We start from the raw sequence: 16,773 nt of genomic DNA, 5'->3' as shown, positions 1-16,773 counted from the left end.
ATAGAACAAAAGTACTTAACATGTAGTAGGCACTTAAATGTGCTTGTCTCTTGAATCTGAAAAAGACCAAAGAAGAATGTCAGTCATGGAAAGCCAAAGAAGCCATGTGCTCTAAAATACCAAATACTATAGACGGGTGATAGTCTTCAGTGGATTTATCCAGAAAGCTTTATACAGAGTTGAAGTATGTACAACAGCAAATATAGATAACATAGATTACTCTCTTAGGATTGGCTCTGAAGAAAAGATAAATGCTGATAGTTTGAAAGAGATGGGTTTTGTTTTGTTTTCTAAAAAGGACTAGGAACAGAAGTATTTTTGATTAGGCCTAAAAGGGGGAGGGGGGGGAACCTAACAGAATTAGGGGAAAGAGTTGAAGAAGTAATGGAATAAGGCTACAATGGATCAACATTACATAAGGTGAAAATAAAGAGATTAGCATTGGCAAGATCCTTCTTTTGGATGGACGGGTGGAGCATAATATTAATGAACACAAATTCACAGGTGTAGAAGAAGCTGGTAAATCCATGCCAGATAATCTATTACTTAAAATTCTAATCATATTTGGATGAAATAATCTAAGATTCTTATAGAGGGTTTGGGGGTATTCCACTGTATATGTGAAACTGCTTTAAGGTTAAAAAAAATCTAAAAAAAAAATCAATGGAGAGGCACATAATAGTCATAAATAGGCCAAAACTATAAGCACTGAGGAGCGCCAAAGAACTGAAAGATTACTTCATGTTCATTTCCAAACTGACTGTGCTTCTTTCTATACTACTTTCTTTTGGATTAAATTTATTTGGGTTAAAATCTCATGAAAAGCTCAGTATTTCCCCAAAGACAAAACAGTATGTAGTCACCAGATGATTCTTCACATTACCAGAAAAAAGACTCCAGGTGACAGAATACCAGAGACAGCCCTGGGAAATAAAATACACTTGTGTCTAAGAACCCCAATCTCCTTCCAGGAAAGTAAAAATCTATTTCTAATCAAGTCTTCTGAAAACATGATTACTTTGCATATGGATAGATTTTTGTTTTTCAACACTTTCACAAGTCACAAATCTTATTTGATCTAAACAATTCCACTCTGTCATGTAGCAAAATTAATAAAGTTTAAAAAGTGTGTAATTTAAGAGGGAAAAGAAGGTTTTTGAGCAAAATGGTGATCTTTTTTATTTTTATAACCCCTACTTTTGTCTTTGTATCAAAGACAAAACAGTAGCAAGGGCTAGGCAATCGGGCTAAGTGACTTGCCCAGAGTCATGCTACGAAGTGTCTGAGGCCACATTTGAACCCAAATCCTCCAGACATAATAATGATCTAATCAGAGTAATCCGGATCATTTTATTTACTGCTTGGAGAGAACAGATGAGATACTAAAGATAAGGCTGAGGAAAGAATACAGTGATCCCTCACCTAATCCCCAGGATAATTGAAAATTTGTGAAGTGGCATTATATTTTGTTGTGTTTTTTTTTTGTAAGCAGATGCTCTTGGGGGTTCACTGCCAGAAGCCTTAGAAGGTGTAGAACATTTGGGGAGCACAGAGCTTGAAATAAATTCAAACTTTTACAAAAACTTCACAAAAACTACACACAGTGATCAGATGTTGATGTGAAGTAAGACAAGGAAAGATGCTGAATGTATTGGCACAATATGGGAGAGCAAATAGACTGATGCTACAGTCACTGAACTAATCAGCACCCAGGATACAGAACATAGCACTGTGGTTGGTTGCCTTTCATTCCATCAGCCAATAGTGTGCATGTACAATCTCACTTTGGCAAACTTGTGCAACTGGTAGTGGCATACTGCATTTACATTGTGTATAATATGGTATTCATCTACAAAGTTCCATGATATAGCAAAAACTCTGCTAAACCGAATTAGATATATATTTTTTAAAAGCCTGTGATATAGTGAAGCCATGATAAGTAATCCACAATATAACAAGGGACAACTGTATTTTTAAAAATCAAGATGCATTGCTTTATTAATACAATACTGAGTTTTGCTTTGCCTAAATTTGTGATTAATAAATTATGTTTAAAAGTTGAAATTTTAATACAACTTGGCAAAACATAAATTTTGTACACCAAAAAAACCACCTAAGTAAATATTCTTGTTGCAGCATGTAGGACCTACCACTAAAACTTAAGCATTAGTTAGCAACACACAAATCATCTAAATACAGTAACAACTAAAACCAAGTTTTAATTCAAGTAAAAAGAGCTTTCCTAATATCTTTAAGGATAGTTAACTTTGTGCAATATCAACTTTATTCTTAAGACTGGAGTTATTTTATGCACTATTTTCCCACCTATCCTTAAGCACACTATATCTCCTTGTTTTAAAAATGTCTTAGTCACTTGCAACAAGTTTATACTCTTTCACAAAGTTTCTCAAACAGTAGGAAATTTTGCCACTTACCATTTTTTTACCAAATCTACCATCTACCATCTATTTACCATCTATTTACCAAATTCTATAATTTTATTAAAAATTAAAAAGCTAGTATACCTCTGGGTCTAGTCGCTTGATCTCTGCAAACCTCAGGTTCCTCATCTGTAAAGGGGGTATAAGAATAGCCCCTGCTGGGGGGAGCTGGGTAGCTCAGTGGATTGAGAATCAGGCCCAGAGATGGAGGTTCTGGGTTCAAATTTGGCCTCAGACACTTCCCAGCTGTGTGACCCTGGGCAAGTCACTTAACCCCCATTGCCTAGCCGTTACTGCTCTTCTGCCTTGGAACCAATACTCAGTATTGATTCCAAGACAGAAGGTAAGGGTTTAAAAAAAATTTTTTTTTAATGTTTGACTAATTATTAATACATAACCTATGTAGATTTTTCAAGTTTACTTGGTCCCCAAATTTAGACACCTAAGTGTTATTTTCTTGAGTTTTCATCTACCTTTTTTTAGAAAATAATTACTGAAAATGGGACAATAGCATCGAAATGAGGTGAGCTTTTTAAAAATTACAAATATTAATTAACATGAAGTGACAACTTAACCAGAACTTGTGAATAGTACCACTTCAATACAAATTAAGAAATACAAAAGGGTTAATATATTGTGAGTAGAGGAAATATGTACATTATTCACAGTCTATTATTTCAAAAGTTCATTTGTAGAATACCAACAGATGCTTATTTTGCCTACAGATTTTAAAATGACACTCTTTCATAGTGTTAATATGCTCCCAAACAATCAAAAGGTTACTTTAAAGAACTAAACAAAATTGCAAAATTAATCTAGGGAGTCAACAAAATCAAGAATGTCCCAGTGATAATAAAAGTGATGAGAAAAATTATATGAAAGTTGTTTTCACAGGAAGAATCAATGCAACTAGAACAGGAAGACAATGTACTCATTGGGGAAACTACAGCAAATCAGGTCGAAAGTATTGATTAAGTAATGGTTGGGGATAGATTTCAAAAACTACCAAAACAAATCCTCCTCTTTGCAATGAGCCTACATTCCACTGAGGGAGGGAAAAGACAGGAGGAACAGGAATAAGGGAAAAGACAACACAAATACAAACCATATCAGTCAACAAATATTTTAATAAGTGCTTATTATGTGCTAGGTACTGTGTTAGACGCTAGGGAGAGAATTCCTGCCCTCATTAGTTTATATCCTTATCAATAAAATGTCCTGTACAGGGTTAAAAGGGAGGATGGGGTGACACTAGGTCAACAGTAAAGGCTGTCTTGATCGAGGACTTGAAAAGACCAAAATAGAAAGGGAATGCTTTCCAGGAAAAAGGGACAGACAGTTCAGAATAATGGAGATGGTATATGTCATACATAGGGAACAGTAAAACCAATAGGAAGTATAAAGAAATGTTTAAGGGGGCAAGGGGGGTGTTGTGTTTCACTAGCAACTGGGGATTAGGAAGAAACCCGTAAAAGACAGAGGTTAAGAGATGGAAGGTAGTGAATAAGAAATATCTAGTAGGCTAGCTGGTTGGCAAATAGAGAACATGGCAAGAGCAATGTAAAAAGTGTAAAAAGTTAAGCTTGGGCCAGACTGAAGACCCTGAAATGCCACAAAGATGAGATATTTTATCCTAGATACAATCAGGGAGGCACTGAAGCTTTTGATCGAGTAACTTCATCAGCACTGTACTTTAGTAATATCAATGTAGCAGCTGTATGGAGACTAATTAGGTGACTACTGCAGAATAGTCCAGAAGCAGTGATAAGGAGACTGAGTAGAGAGGAAATTAATGAGATGTTTATGGAAACAGAAATGATAGGAGTGATTGGATATTCAGAATGAGGGAAAAGTGAAGAGTAGAGAATGACAAAGGTTGTGAACATGCATGACTGGAAAGATGGTGATACATTGGACTAGAAAAAGAGAAGAATGGGGGATTGAGAGGAAAGGGGTGTTGAGTGTGAAAGGGGATAAATTCAATTTTGGATAAGTCGGAGTCTAAGAAACCCATGGGAGCAGCCAAAGAGAAGATCAGCAGAAGGGTTGATGATAGAGAAAAACAGCTCAGGAGAGTGATGGCAGCTGGATATATAGATATGAGAGACTCAGCAAAGAGTTGTACTGAAAAAGAATCCAGGTATTGCTAATATAGGGAACTGATGCAAATAGGCAGTTTTTTAAAGAAATGAAAACTATTATCATATGAATGACCCAAATCACTAATAAAAATAGAACTGGACCAATGATTTCTTTGCTATGGAGGAAACACCCAAATGTGCAAACTTATTTTATCAATGCAGGGTTAAGCAGCTTCTTTGCAACTAAAAGGCCAATAGCACACATCAAGACACAAAGTGACTTGTAATCAAGGGACACAGCCAACTTATATACTGGAGTAAGGACTTGAAACCAAACCCTCCTGATTTTAGGAGACTAGCCACAAAAATACAAATTAAAGCCCAAAGGTTTTGTCAGTCATACAATTGAACCAGAGTAATCCTAGGCTAAAATTTTCTATACTGTACAAATCCAATCACTTTAAAGCTATGCCTTTTATTCAACATATGTTCTCTAACAATTCTATTTTAATCTGAATTTTCATATGCTGTTTTCTCTCAAACAAGAATGCCTGTAATAAACTTGCACGAAGGTATGTCAGTCAACCAGCATTCATTACCCAGAAAATCATACAATGTACGCATGTAATTTAAGTAGTTTTCCCTAGTAAATAAATCTGTAGGAACACTAAACTTGCTTTTCTAAATACTACAAAAACTGAAGAGATTAAAGAAAAGCTTTTCAACATAATTGGCTTATAGGCTATTAACATACAGTTAGAGCTAAAATAAAAGGCAATCGAAAGGAAAAAGCTGATGCATAGCCAGTTCACATCAAAATTTGAAATTATCTAAAGTTCCTAAATTCTAAAGATCTCAACCTCAGCACCTTCAGAATTGTATTCAACAATGTAGTGTACCTAGTTAGGCATTTAGTATTAGTATCAATGATCTGATCTTAAAAAGACCTATAAAATGTAATTTCAATGGTACAAATAGAGGAAAAGGAGAAAAAAAAATCAAAAAAAGGAAACCAGCTGTCAAATAGTCATTTCCTTTAGCAATATTTGATTGTAGCCTAGCAAAGATATAACTAAAAAAAAAAAAACAAAAGGGAAAAGTGATATTTTACCTAAAACAATTCACTTTGATGGAAAAATCTCAATATATGAAAATTTTAAATCATTTTTTTATAAAGGAAATTGAAAAAAACTACCACATTTTGGATCCAAGGAGCAGATTTCCTTAAGCTTCAGAATACATTTTAGATATGCATAAAATGCTAGCTTAGGACTTAATCAAAATAAGTTTCTTTTAAGACTTTTCTATAAAGGTTGTTTTGTTTTCCCTTAAAACATCATAATGAAATCTGCCTCTGACTAATGTTAAAAAATTTAATTTACATTTTATTTTTTTACAGAAAGCTAAAAAATTGTTGTAGAAGCAGCTAGGTAGCATAATGGTTTGAGAGTGTCAGCCCTAGAGATAGAAGATCCTGTGTTCAACTCTGGCCAAAGACACTTCCTACCTTGATGGGTGACCTTGGACAAGTTAAGTTACTTAACATCAATTGCCAAGCCCTCATCACTCTTCAGCTTTGGAACCAAAGTACTAATTCTAAGCTAGAAGGTAAGGGTTTAGGGAGGAAAAAAGGAATAGAAGCTGTAACTTAAGAAACATTGTTATTCAACAAAATCAAGTCAAATTGAAACCAGAGGTGAACATTTTTATTTGCAAAACTTGTTTTAAATTATCTGGTAATCTATGTAAAGGAAGTTTATAGTTTAAATTTATATTTAAAGCACAAGTGAGAATAAAACAACTTACATTTTAATTAACTATTTTATTGGATGACTGGATAATGTAAAATGTTCTCCAACATTAGACATCATGAAAAATAAGTCTTTCAGAGTTGAAAACATTATCAAACACATTGATCTTGTATACTCTAAACCAAATGGTTACATTTTTATGCCTATACTTCCATAAGATAAAATGTTACAAAAGTTCAGTATCAAAACTCAAATAATTCATTATTTTATGTAATCTAGATACATAGAAGCTTCCCAAATGCCTAGCTTTTCAAATTATAGGATGCAGATCTAGTAGATAGCAATCTAGGACTGTTTTAATTTACTTATAAGATTCTATTATTTAAATTAAGATTTTTCTGAAAACTGGGCAATTAACAGTAAATATTCATTAAAACATAAGTACCTCCAAAAACCATATTAATTTAAAAGTAATAACCACTACTCTCTAGAGTCAGTAAGTTTCTTTAACTGTAAAAACATGGAAAAAAATTTTTATCTAGGGTTCTTTAGGGGTTCAGTTCTACAGGAGGTACATGAATGGAAATAAAAGCATTTTATTTTACTTTCACTAAATACTAGCTGAAATTTAGCATTTCCTGCAATTGTAAATGTAAAAAATATACTATGAAAAAGGGTCTCTCTAGGGTTCATCAGACTATCAAAAGGGTCCAAGACACAAAAATGATTTAAGAATGGCTGCTCCCATCAAAACCTCCTCTTTTTACAAACTGAGGAACAGGAAGGTTTTAAAGCTTTACCTAAGTTATAAACACAAGATGACTTCTTATATGTTTAAGAACCCATAAGTATGAACAAAATAGTCCAAGTCCAATTTTATGCATAATCTGAATCTACACAGATCCAATATGGCCTCCACTATTATCCAGCTCCTCACAACTCCAAGTTCTACTCTCATATACAAATTATTTCCAAGGGTCTGCGCACTACAGGCACTTTCAGACATTGTAGAAATACAATAGAAATTTGCAACAATTTCATTAAATGGCCAGTGGATTTTGTTTTGAACAACTTTACAACTGACAGAAGTGTTGCTCAAGAATGAAAGACCCACAATATTTATTCAACTATAGTCTCTGACATAGTAATGGTTATGTGACAATGAAAGCAACAGCATAATAGTCTTGGAAAATTACTCTTATTACTACCTTGGTTCCATGGATAACCTAGTATAGTGGATGCTACACCAGGTTCAGTTTGAAATAAATACAAGAAAGAGCAAATGTTTTAACAGTTATCTTAATAAATAAAAGGAAACATTTTGCTTCTTTTTGGTTGCAGCAAATTCTAAATATAATATATTCCTCAACATTTGCCTTAAATATTTACACTGCCATCAACCCTTTATCAAAAAATATCATTGTGGTGTAGAGGCAATTAAGATTACTCAAAAAACCCACTTTGTACAGGGCTTGGGGGGAGGAGGGGAAGGGTCCAGAACAAACTAATAAGAAATATTATTTGGGAGTTAAGTACCTGGATGAAGATCTTGACTCATATACTAGACCACATCTCCTAAATGAACTATTAAATAATATGTATGTGAGTATAAAAAAATAATTTTAATATTAGTCAGGTAATAGGTTTTCCAAACACAAATAGAAAAACGGTATGTTCCAAAGATAAAATACACAACTGTAACTACTTTTCAATACATAACAAAAACGATATAAATTTATGGTTCTTATGAACACAACTAGGGATGGAAAACTAAGAAAGCACTCCTCAATAAAAGAGAAAACTGATACCTGTAAAGGAAAAAAAGTGCTGAAAGAATTAAGACTTTGTTATCTACTATGAAACTAATAAGTTAGTTCAATTGACATTAAGATGGTTTTAAAGCCTGGATGTTATATAGATTCAAAACTGCCACGTAGGGGCTTTAAAGGTTTCAGCCAGTGGGGCAGATGGCAAGCCCCACATTGTGACACATGTTTCTATCTCCATGGGGGGATTGGGGGGAAGGGAAGAGATATTTCCTGCCCTCGATCAGTTTGCTTCTCAGTCTAAAATGGGACCTGCCTGAAATTTATTGGAAGGGGAGCTTGAGTAAGGTGGAGAGAAGAAACCGGCAAGAAATAAAAGATCCAGTTTTGTAACAAGTTCCGCCCTCCCTAGTACAGCCCAAGAAGGCAAATTTCCCAATCCATCTGGACTCCGAGGAATTGAAGATTCCAGCCTTCTTCCCACTACTCCAAGGCATGCGCAATGCGCAGAACGGGGGCAAGGCTGAATGAATGGAGGGCAGTCGAAACCTCGAAGCGTAAGCCGGCCCCTGCCCGGCCCCAGAAGCGCGTGGACTAGGCCTCGTAGGGGCCGCGACTGCTCCCCAGCCCCCAATGGCTTCTCCATGACAGCCCGGGCGGCACAGAGAACAATGTGCTCTCCGCTCCAGTTTTGGCACGGTTTTTTCCCCAAAAGCCACTATCGCGAAACCCGATATGGAGCCGCCCCCAACCACCCCCCACCCTCGGTCCCACGCGCCGCCAACCCCGACAGGCGGCTCGCGCGGGCTTCTCGAGCCCTAAGCGCCTGCCCCTCCCGCCCCTCGGCCGGCGTGGTCCGGGCCCTCCGCGCGTGCCGCCGCCCGCTCCACCAACTCCCGACCTCGCGAATCCCCGGCGGACGCCCCTACGGCAGCCGGTGGCCGGCTTCCTCCAAGTCCCACAGCTAGCCCTCCTCGCTAGCCTCTCGCGCCCGCCCCCAGCCCGCCAGTCCCAACCAGAGAGACCCGATCCCGCCTCCTCCCCCTGCTTGGGCCCCCGACCCAGCGTCCGGCACCCTCTCTCCACCCTGCCCCCACCCGTGCCCCCACCGCCCATCTGGGCACCTCGCGCTCCCACCGCCGCTGGCTCCCCGCCGCCCCTCCCCCACCTCTCTTCTCCCGTCTCGTCTGCCCCCACTAGAATGTGTGCGCTACACGCCGCCGCCGCCTCCCCGGCGCCCCCAGCCGCCGCCACCACCAGAGAGGGTCAGCGCCCGACGGAGGGGGAGGGGGCAGCGAGAGATGCGTGCGCGCCGGGAGCGCCGTCCCCGCGGAGTCTCCTGGGCCCCAGGGGAACCGGGCGCGGGGACCCGGTAGGGGGTGGGGGGGGCCGAAGGCAACACTCACCGGTTCCACAGTCGCCATCTTAGATCGATCTGATCAGACAACCGCTCCTGAAGGGGGGGTGAGAGTAAAAAAATGAAATTCAAACCGGATTGGCCGGTCGCCCCCACGTGACGAACGTGTCCGTTTGGCCCGGGCGGCGCCTGCGCAAGGTGGCGGGTGCGTTGGGTAACCGGGGGCTTCTGGGAAGTGGAGTCTTTTTTTCCTCTCCTCCCCTCCCCTTAACTGAGGAGGACGGCTAGGAAGAGAAGGGCTGATCACGTGGCTACGGAGGAGGCGCGGCGGGGCGGGTGAGTGGGGCTAGGAAGGTGAGGCAGGGGGGTGGGGCTCGGTCCGGCTGCGAAAGTGAGGCTGCTGCTGGAGGGGGTCTCCTCCGTCTTGCGTTCTTCCTCTGCGTTAGAGCTGCCCGTGCGCCGCCGGCCCCCGGCTCTCCCGGCTTCCCATCGTCCCCGTGGGCTCAGCTCACAGGAAGAAACCTCATTGGCTGGGCGCCGCGGCAAGGCTCCCCAGGGCCGCTTTCACTTGGAGTCTTTCGTTCCCCCCGCCACCATGGTCCTCACGGCCGCCTTCATTCTCTTTTTTTTTATTCGTGAAGGGAAAGAAGCTGCGGGGACGTGTGGCCGGCGCGGGGCGGGCGCGGCTAGCGCCGGCGCCTCCCGGCCATGCCTGCGCGGGGGCGGGGACGAGCTGCCCGGAGCGGGCTCTAGCTGCGGGGGCGGGAATCGGGCTTTGGTACTCGCTGTCCGGCCGCGTCAGGCGCCTGAGGCCAGTCCCCCCCCCCAGAGCAGCAGCACCCGGCGGCCCTGGTCACCCAGCGCCGGACTGACGGCCCGGGCTGGCGGGGCCTGGCTAACAATGACCCTGGACCTTGCCTCACGCTCCTTAGGCGAGTGACAGCCTTGCAGGGGCCTCTGCCTTTCCCGCCTGTGGCCCAAAGATGGCTTACCTCACAAGGGCGCGCGGCGGCGGCGGCCCCGACTCCAGAAATGACGACGCCTCCTGAGAAGCGGCCGCAGCGCTCGGGAAGGCCCGGGAGGAGGCCGCGCTCCGCTGCTGCTTGCTCAAACTACCTGTTGGATTTTTTCCCTCTTTTTGTTGGCTATGTAATCATCAATTGCCCTAACAATTAAAAAAAAATTCAAGGTCTAATTCCCCCTCCCCCCCCAGGTAAGTTCACCTTCAGTAAAAGGTCAATTTTCAGTGAAATAGGTTGTGAGGTTTTAAAGAATGGTGGCAACTTGGAATTTGCCCACACCCCTGACTAATCTCTCATCCTGCATCCCCTCCCCCTGGGTGATGGCTTTTGGTAGCTGTCATTTTCCAGGTTGGTGCTATTGCTTGTAGTCTGTGTATTGATAAAACAGATACGGAAAAAGAAATCTAATAATGTGCTACCAAAAGGGCTTTTTGAGGAACAACCCCCCTCACCACTATTTCCCATGCTTTTAAGAATGTTGTCTCAGAAAAGTACAACTATGGCATATACCTGTCTGCTGATACTGAAGCTGATATCCAAGGCTGTGTCATACCTATTGTTGAGTGCATAATGGAAGCTGAATTGACTTACACATAATTGGGGCTGTCAATGAGCCCCAAAGTCATCGTCTTTTAATATATAGATTGACCTTAAATGTCAAAAGTAGTGGTTGTATCAAAGACATCCATTCTGTACATATAGATGTAGTCTGTCATATATTGGGAGTTCTAAGAGAATAAAAGAAGATAAAAAGATTTCTTTATAAAAGATACCTTACTAAGTTAAAATATTCAAAGCAATAAATTCTGATCTTAATGATATTTTCCTTGATAGTAGCCACATCAGACTATCTTATTTCAAAATGTTATAAGGTTATTTTCTTTATGCGGGACTTTATTGTGGGCCAGAGGAACTCTGAAGCAAAAATGGAAATCCCCAGTTACCCATAAATTAAATCAGTTCATGTAATAAAACTTTTTGCAGACTTCCCCAGTTGTTAATCATATCTTTCCTTGAATCCAGATCCTTTTTCCATTGTTTAAAACAAATTAATTGACAGAAATATCAGAATTCATTTAGATTGTGTTTTCTTTAGTGTACTTTTAATCTCATCTTTTCTAAATTTAAAAGATTTTCATTGGATTGTAAAGTTTCTAAAAACCAGTTATGTCTATTTTTTTTCCACTAGTAGCATCTTCCTTGCCTCTGTCAGAGTGGATATTCAGTACAATATGTATACTTCCTAATTCTCTGTTGGTAGATCTGAACAAAAACAAGGTAATAAAGGTTAGGCATTTTCTAGCTGCTTTGACTAAGTTCTCACATTTTGATGGACAGTACCTGCTGCTCCTTAAAAGTAATGATATTTCTTATTCCAAGATTGGTTTTCTAAGAAATCCAGCATTTCTAACCAGAGCTTTCTCACTCCCCAACTGGTACTACTAAAGTTCTCAAATAATAGTTGTGAACTATTTGAAAAACAATAGTAGTAGACCAGTTAGCTGAAAGGCATCTAATCATCCCAATCTTCTTTTAATTCAGCCATCTGCCTCACTAGGCGACTTAGTTGGGAACTCGCCTATGAATTTAATTTTTAAAAGACACTTAGATGGAAGCAAACTCAGCTAATAGTATATATGAATGTGACTCTTAAATTAATACGAGTGCTAAACTTAGAATGAGCCAGAACTGCAAAAGGAAACAAAGAGCTTTCTAGCTATGTTGGGAAAAAAAAGAGAAATGGAGAAAAAAGAGGTACTTCTCAGAGTTAAGAAGATAAGATCTGATAATCACAAAAAAAGCAGGATTTTTCACTTTTATTTTTTCTGCCAAGGAGAATGATCTTAGATCTGAAAAGAGCAGAATAAAAATGACTAGTTGATATCCCAGACAAGGAGATAAGAAGATGTCTAGCCACCCTTGAGAAGTGCAAGTCTCCAAGAAGAAAGACTTCTTTCTATTAAAGAGTATTTGAAGAAATAAATTATTCTGAACCTTAGTATAAAGGTGATTTTTGGCAAATCTTGGAGAAAATTTGGGAAAGGGGGAGGTAGTTCTCATTTCCCAAAAGGTAAGAGAATGAAATGTGAAAGGTCTAGGTCAGTGAGTTTGATTTCTAATCTTGGTAGGATTCCAGAATGGATTGCAAAAGAGATGATTGGTGAGCATCTAAAAGAAGGAGTAATCCCAAAAAGCTGGCATGGTGTCATCCAAAACAGGTCATGCCAGACTAACCTCATTTCCTTTTTGGTCCAGGTTACTCAGCTGTTAATATAGGGCAATGATGTAGCTATAGTTTACTTGGGTTTTAGCAAAGGATTTGGCATACTACTCTTGTGGAAAAAGATGAAGTATAAACTATATGACAAAGTACAATTAGAATTTATAGCTAGTTGATAGCTTAATTCAAAGAGTCAGTATTAATGGCTTTATGTCATTTTATGAGAAAATCTGCAATGGTATGCCCCAGGGATTTTTAACAAGTGTTTTGGATAAAGACACAAGTTGACGTGTTTGTCAAATTCCCAGCCGACACAAAGATGAGAAGAATAGCAAACACTGGATGATGGGATTCCAAAAGGCCTTGATTGGCTAGAACACTGGATTGAAACATAATATGAAATTTAGAAGGAATAAATGTAAAGTCTTACACGTGTTGAAAACTACAAAAACAAGATATGAGGAGGCATGGTTCATTTGGAAAAGAACTAGGGGATTTTTTTAAACTGCAGATTCAAATAGGAATTAACAATAGCATGGCAGCCAATAAAGCTAATTCAATCTTGTGATGCATGTAGAGGTATGTGAATAAGTAGGTGATGATCCCACTATACTTTGCCCTGTTCAAACCACATCTAGAAATTATTGTTCAGTGCTGGACATCACATTTTAGGAAAGATATAGGATCAAATATAAAAGCTTGAGAGAGACCTTAGAGATGATTTAATCCAGTCTTATTTTACATATGAGATCTCTTCTCCACCTTTTGACTGAGATCAAGTATAGTATTTTACATATGAGGAAATGGAACCAGAGAAGATAAGTAGCTTTCCCTACATTACATAAGCAGGAGAGCTGATAGTTGAATTCAGGACATTTGAATCCAAACTAAATATTCCCCACCCCCACTTCACCATTCTGCTTCTCCCTCCATTGAAGGCTCAGAAAAAAGGCAAGTAGGTAGTGAGGTTCATTTGAAAAAAGATAGGAATGTTTTCATGGCTTATTAAATATAATGCTTACAAAGCCATGCACAATTATTGAAACAAAATGTTACTACCCTTGAAAATCTTATATTCATCTGGAAATGGACTATTTGAGAGTAAAAAGGAAACCTGTGCATTGACTCTCTAGTCCCAACTTATACACCAAAGAAATCCAATATTAGCTAAATACAAGATAACTCTAAGTGGGAGAAAACACTTAATGACTGGGTGTCTCAGAAAAGCCCTTTTTTTTTTTTTTTGGTCTGACAGTGAAAACAGACAGGAGGGATGACATTCAAAACACCCAGAAAAACTTATACAAAGGCATGAGGACAGAACTGAAATGTCAAATTTGTGTAGAATGGAGCAGAGTTTTTGAGGAAAGGATAATATGAAATAAGAGGATGGGGGCAAGTTTAGGTGCCTGGTGGAAGACTTTGCATATTATTCTAGACTGATAAAAAGTGGAAGGGAGAAACAGGACTGAAGATTCTAGAGCAGAAAGGAAAATCACACTTGGGCTTTAGGAAGATTACTTTTGCCAGCTATGAGGATAATGTATTGGAAAGGAGGGAGATTAGACACTAACAGATAAAGAAGGAACCTGTTGTAACAGAAGCCTAGTTAAGAGTGGCAGAAGCCCTCTAGAAGACCATAGTTTTATGTATAATTTTCATAAAATCCAAAGTTTAAAATTTGGTGGGGGGGGCGGATTTTTAGGAAAAGAAACTCGCCAACACCCTGAATCAAGGAAGTGAATCCTTTGGAGAAAATGCCGTAAAGAAGCCTACAGAAACCACACACTGCATCAAAAGATTCAGAGTAAACTTTGGGATGTAATGAACTGAACTGAAGGGGGTTGAAAACATTTATTCTGAATGTAAAGCTGGCTAAGGACTAACTCTCCTTACCTGAGGTTGAGCCAGGCCGTTGAGTAAATTACTTAGTGCTTAGGCTACATATCTTACCCTATCCTCTCTGATTTTCTTACTTCACTCTATATTTTGTAAATTATAAATCTCTGGAATAAATTCCTAGGGACCCTATTTTAAAATGTAATCCAGCCTAGCCTTTTTATAATTAGCCCCTTTTTCCCTTTACACTAAATACTTAGTAAGTCACTAATAAAGTTCATGCCACAAGCACTATATCCCCACCCCCTGCAGTGCTAAGCAAATTAGAAGGCTATGAATGATTCCTGAGATGTGATGAGGAGAGCTGATGGGTGGAGAAAACTATAAGCAGGAACCTGAGAGAGATTCAGAGTCTTTATTCTAGCTCTTCATTCTTGGTGGCCTTTACCCTAGGGAGCATGAGCTCTGGTGGGATTCATGATGGTCTTGGCCTTGTGCACTGATGGTTCTCAGTGGTTTTTCAGCATCTTCAGCTCTTCAGATTTAGGCTTCCTGATCTGGACTTTGGATTCTGGTGAGATTCTAATTCGGATTCACACTCACAGTCTGGAGGCACCAGAATTAGTACTTAGGTTATTTTTAGCTAGGTGATATTTTCTACCTCCTATATTTCCTGCTTACTGACTCATAGTTTAATTTTTATAAACAGCAACCACAACAATTTTTTATTATATTTGCCAATCCCATTTTAATTATATTTGCAAATGAAGAAACAGATTCAGCTCATGGGTAGAAAGAGTTACAGATGACTAAAGTGATAAACTTGGCTGACTACAAACATGGTATCCTAAAGATAAATAGAGAAGTCAGGACAAAGAAAGTTTAAAAGAAAATGTGAAAAATTGAATTCTAAGCTTACCTTCTTTCTTAGAATCAATACTGTGTATTAATTCCAAGGCAGAAGAGTGATAAGGTAGGCAATGAGGGTTAAGTGACTTACCCCGGGGCCATATAGCTAGGAAGTGTCTGAGGCCATATTTGAACCCAGAATTTTTATTTTGGGGTTTTGTTTTTCATATGGGTATTCTCTTTAAAAAATGAACAATATTGGGGCAGGGGGGAAGCTGGGTAGCTCAGTGAATTGAGAGCCAGGCCTAGAGATGGGAGGTCCTAGGTTCAAATCTGGCCTCAGACACTTCCCAGCTGTGTGATCCTGGGCAAGTCACCTGACCCCCATTGCCTAGCCCTTACCACTCTTCTGCCTTGGAACCAATATACAGTATTGATTCCAAGACAGAAGGTAAGGGTTTTTTAAAAAATGAAAAATATGGAAATGTTTTACTTGATGATATATGTATATCCCAGGTCAAATTGCTTATCTCTGGGAAAAGGGAGGAAAGGAAGAAAGGGAGACTAATTTGGATCATATAACTTCGGAAAACTTAAATGGGAAATTATTACATGTAATGGGAAAAATAAAATACCTTTTAAAAAAGGTTTGAACCCAGAGCCACCTGTCTCTAGGCCTGGTTCTTAACCCAAGCTCCACCTAGTTACCAACTTCTAGCTAGTTTTGATATTTGCCTAAACATAAGTTTTCTCTGAGATAGGCCCAAGAGGGTATATTCTAGTTTAAAATAACCCCTTAACCTAGGAAATACAATCTCATTATAAACATTTTTAGTCACAATTATACTATAGTATATTCAGGGTGTCACAAAATTTGAGAATGGAAGGAATCTTCATGGCCAACCTAAACACCAAAGAATCCCCACTTAAAACATACACAAGGCATACAGTGACAAAGAACCCCATGACTACCAGAGGTAACAGATTCTGCTTTTGGATAGTTAGTTGTCAGGAACTTTTACAACAAACTCTCCACCCTATAGTTTGCATATTATATATAAAGTGAATACATTTTAACTTTTTTGAAAATTGGGATTCTGATTTTGTGATACTTGCCTTATTTTCCTGTTCTTTCATCATGTCAGATCTTTCTGGGTCTTTGGGTGTGGTTCATCTGGACCAGGTACCTTGAATTCATGGGCAGCTAGGTGCTATTCTTACTCCTTCCTTATCTGTGTATCAACTCTATAAATCATGCTTGTTCTGACATTTCCAGTACAAAAGTAATTCTCCTTGGCACAAAAAAAAAAAAGCAAACAAAACAGGAATTGAGTATTTCTCCTCCCTGTTGTCATCACTTCATCCACCCCAAGTAAAAGTTCTTGCTCTGCTTACAGCCTTTTTATTTCCAATGTAGTTTTGTTTCTTTTTTAAAAAACCCTTTCC

The 16,773-nt window shown here is 39.3% G+C and overlaps 1 protein-coding gene across 3 annotated transcripts in view; it reads right to left on the bottom strand.

Annotated features, from left to right (window-relative positions):
• The window catches only part of EIF4E (eukaryotic translation initiation factor 4E), a 62,185-nt gene extending 51,293 nt beyond the window's left edge, over positions 1-10,892 (bottom strand). The window contains exons 1-2 of one of the 3 annotated variants that reach the window (XM_056803165.1): positions 10,389-10,892; positions 9,446-9,492 (exon numbers count right to left, since the gene is read on the bottom strand). In XM_056803165.1, coding sequence (XP_056659143.1) covers positions 9,446-9,463 — 18 coding nt within the window. In that variant the 5' untranslated portion in view covers positions 9,464-9,492; positions 10,389-10,892. Of the gene's footprint in view, positions 1-9,445; positions 9,585-10,388 lie in introns of those variants that run through there. The other 2 variants (XM_007495907.3, XM_056803166.1) reach the window with 2 other exon arrangements.
• Between the last annotated feature and the right edge of the window lie 5,881 nt (positions 10,893-16,773).

This window comes from Monodelphis domestica, chromosome 6 (genome assembly GCF_027887165.1).
Source record: "Monodelphis domestica isolate mMonDom1 chromosome 6, mMonDom1.pri, whole genome shotgun sequence".
Lineage (NCBI taxonomy): Eukaryota > Metazoa > Chordata > Mammalia > Didelphimorphia > Didelphidae > Monodelphis > Monodelphis domestica.
This window is presented reverse-complemented; position numbering and strand designations above follow the sequence as displayed.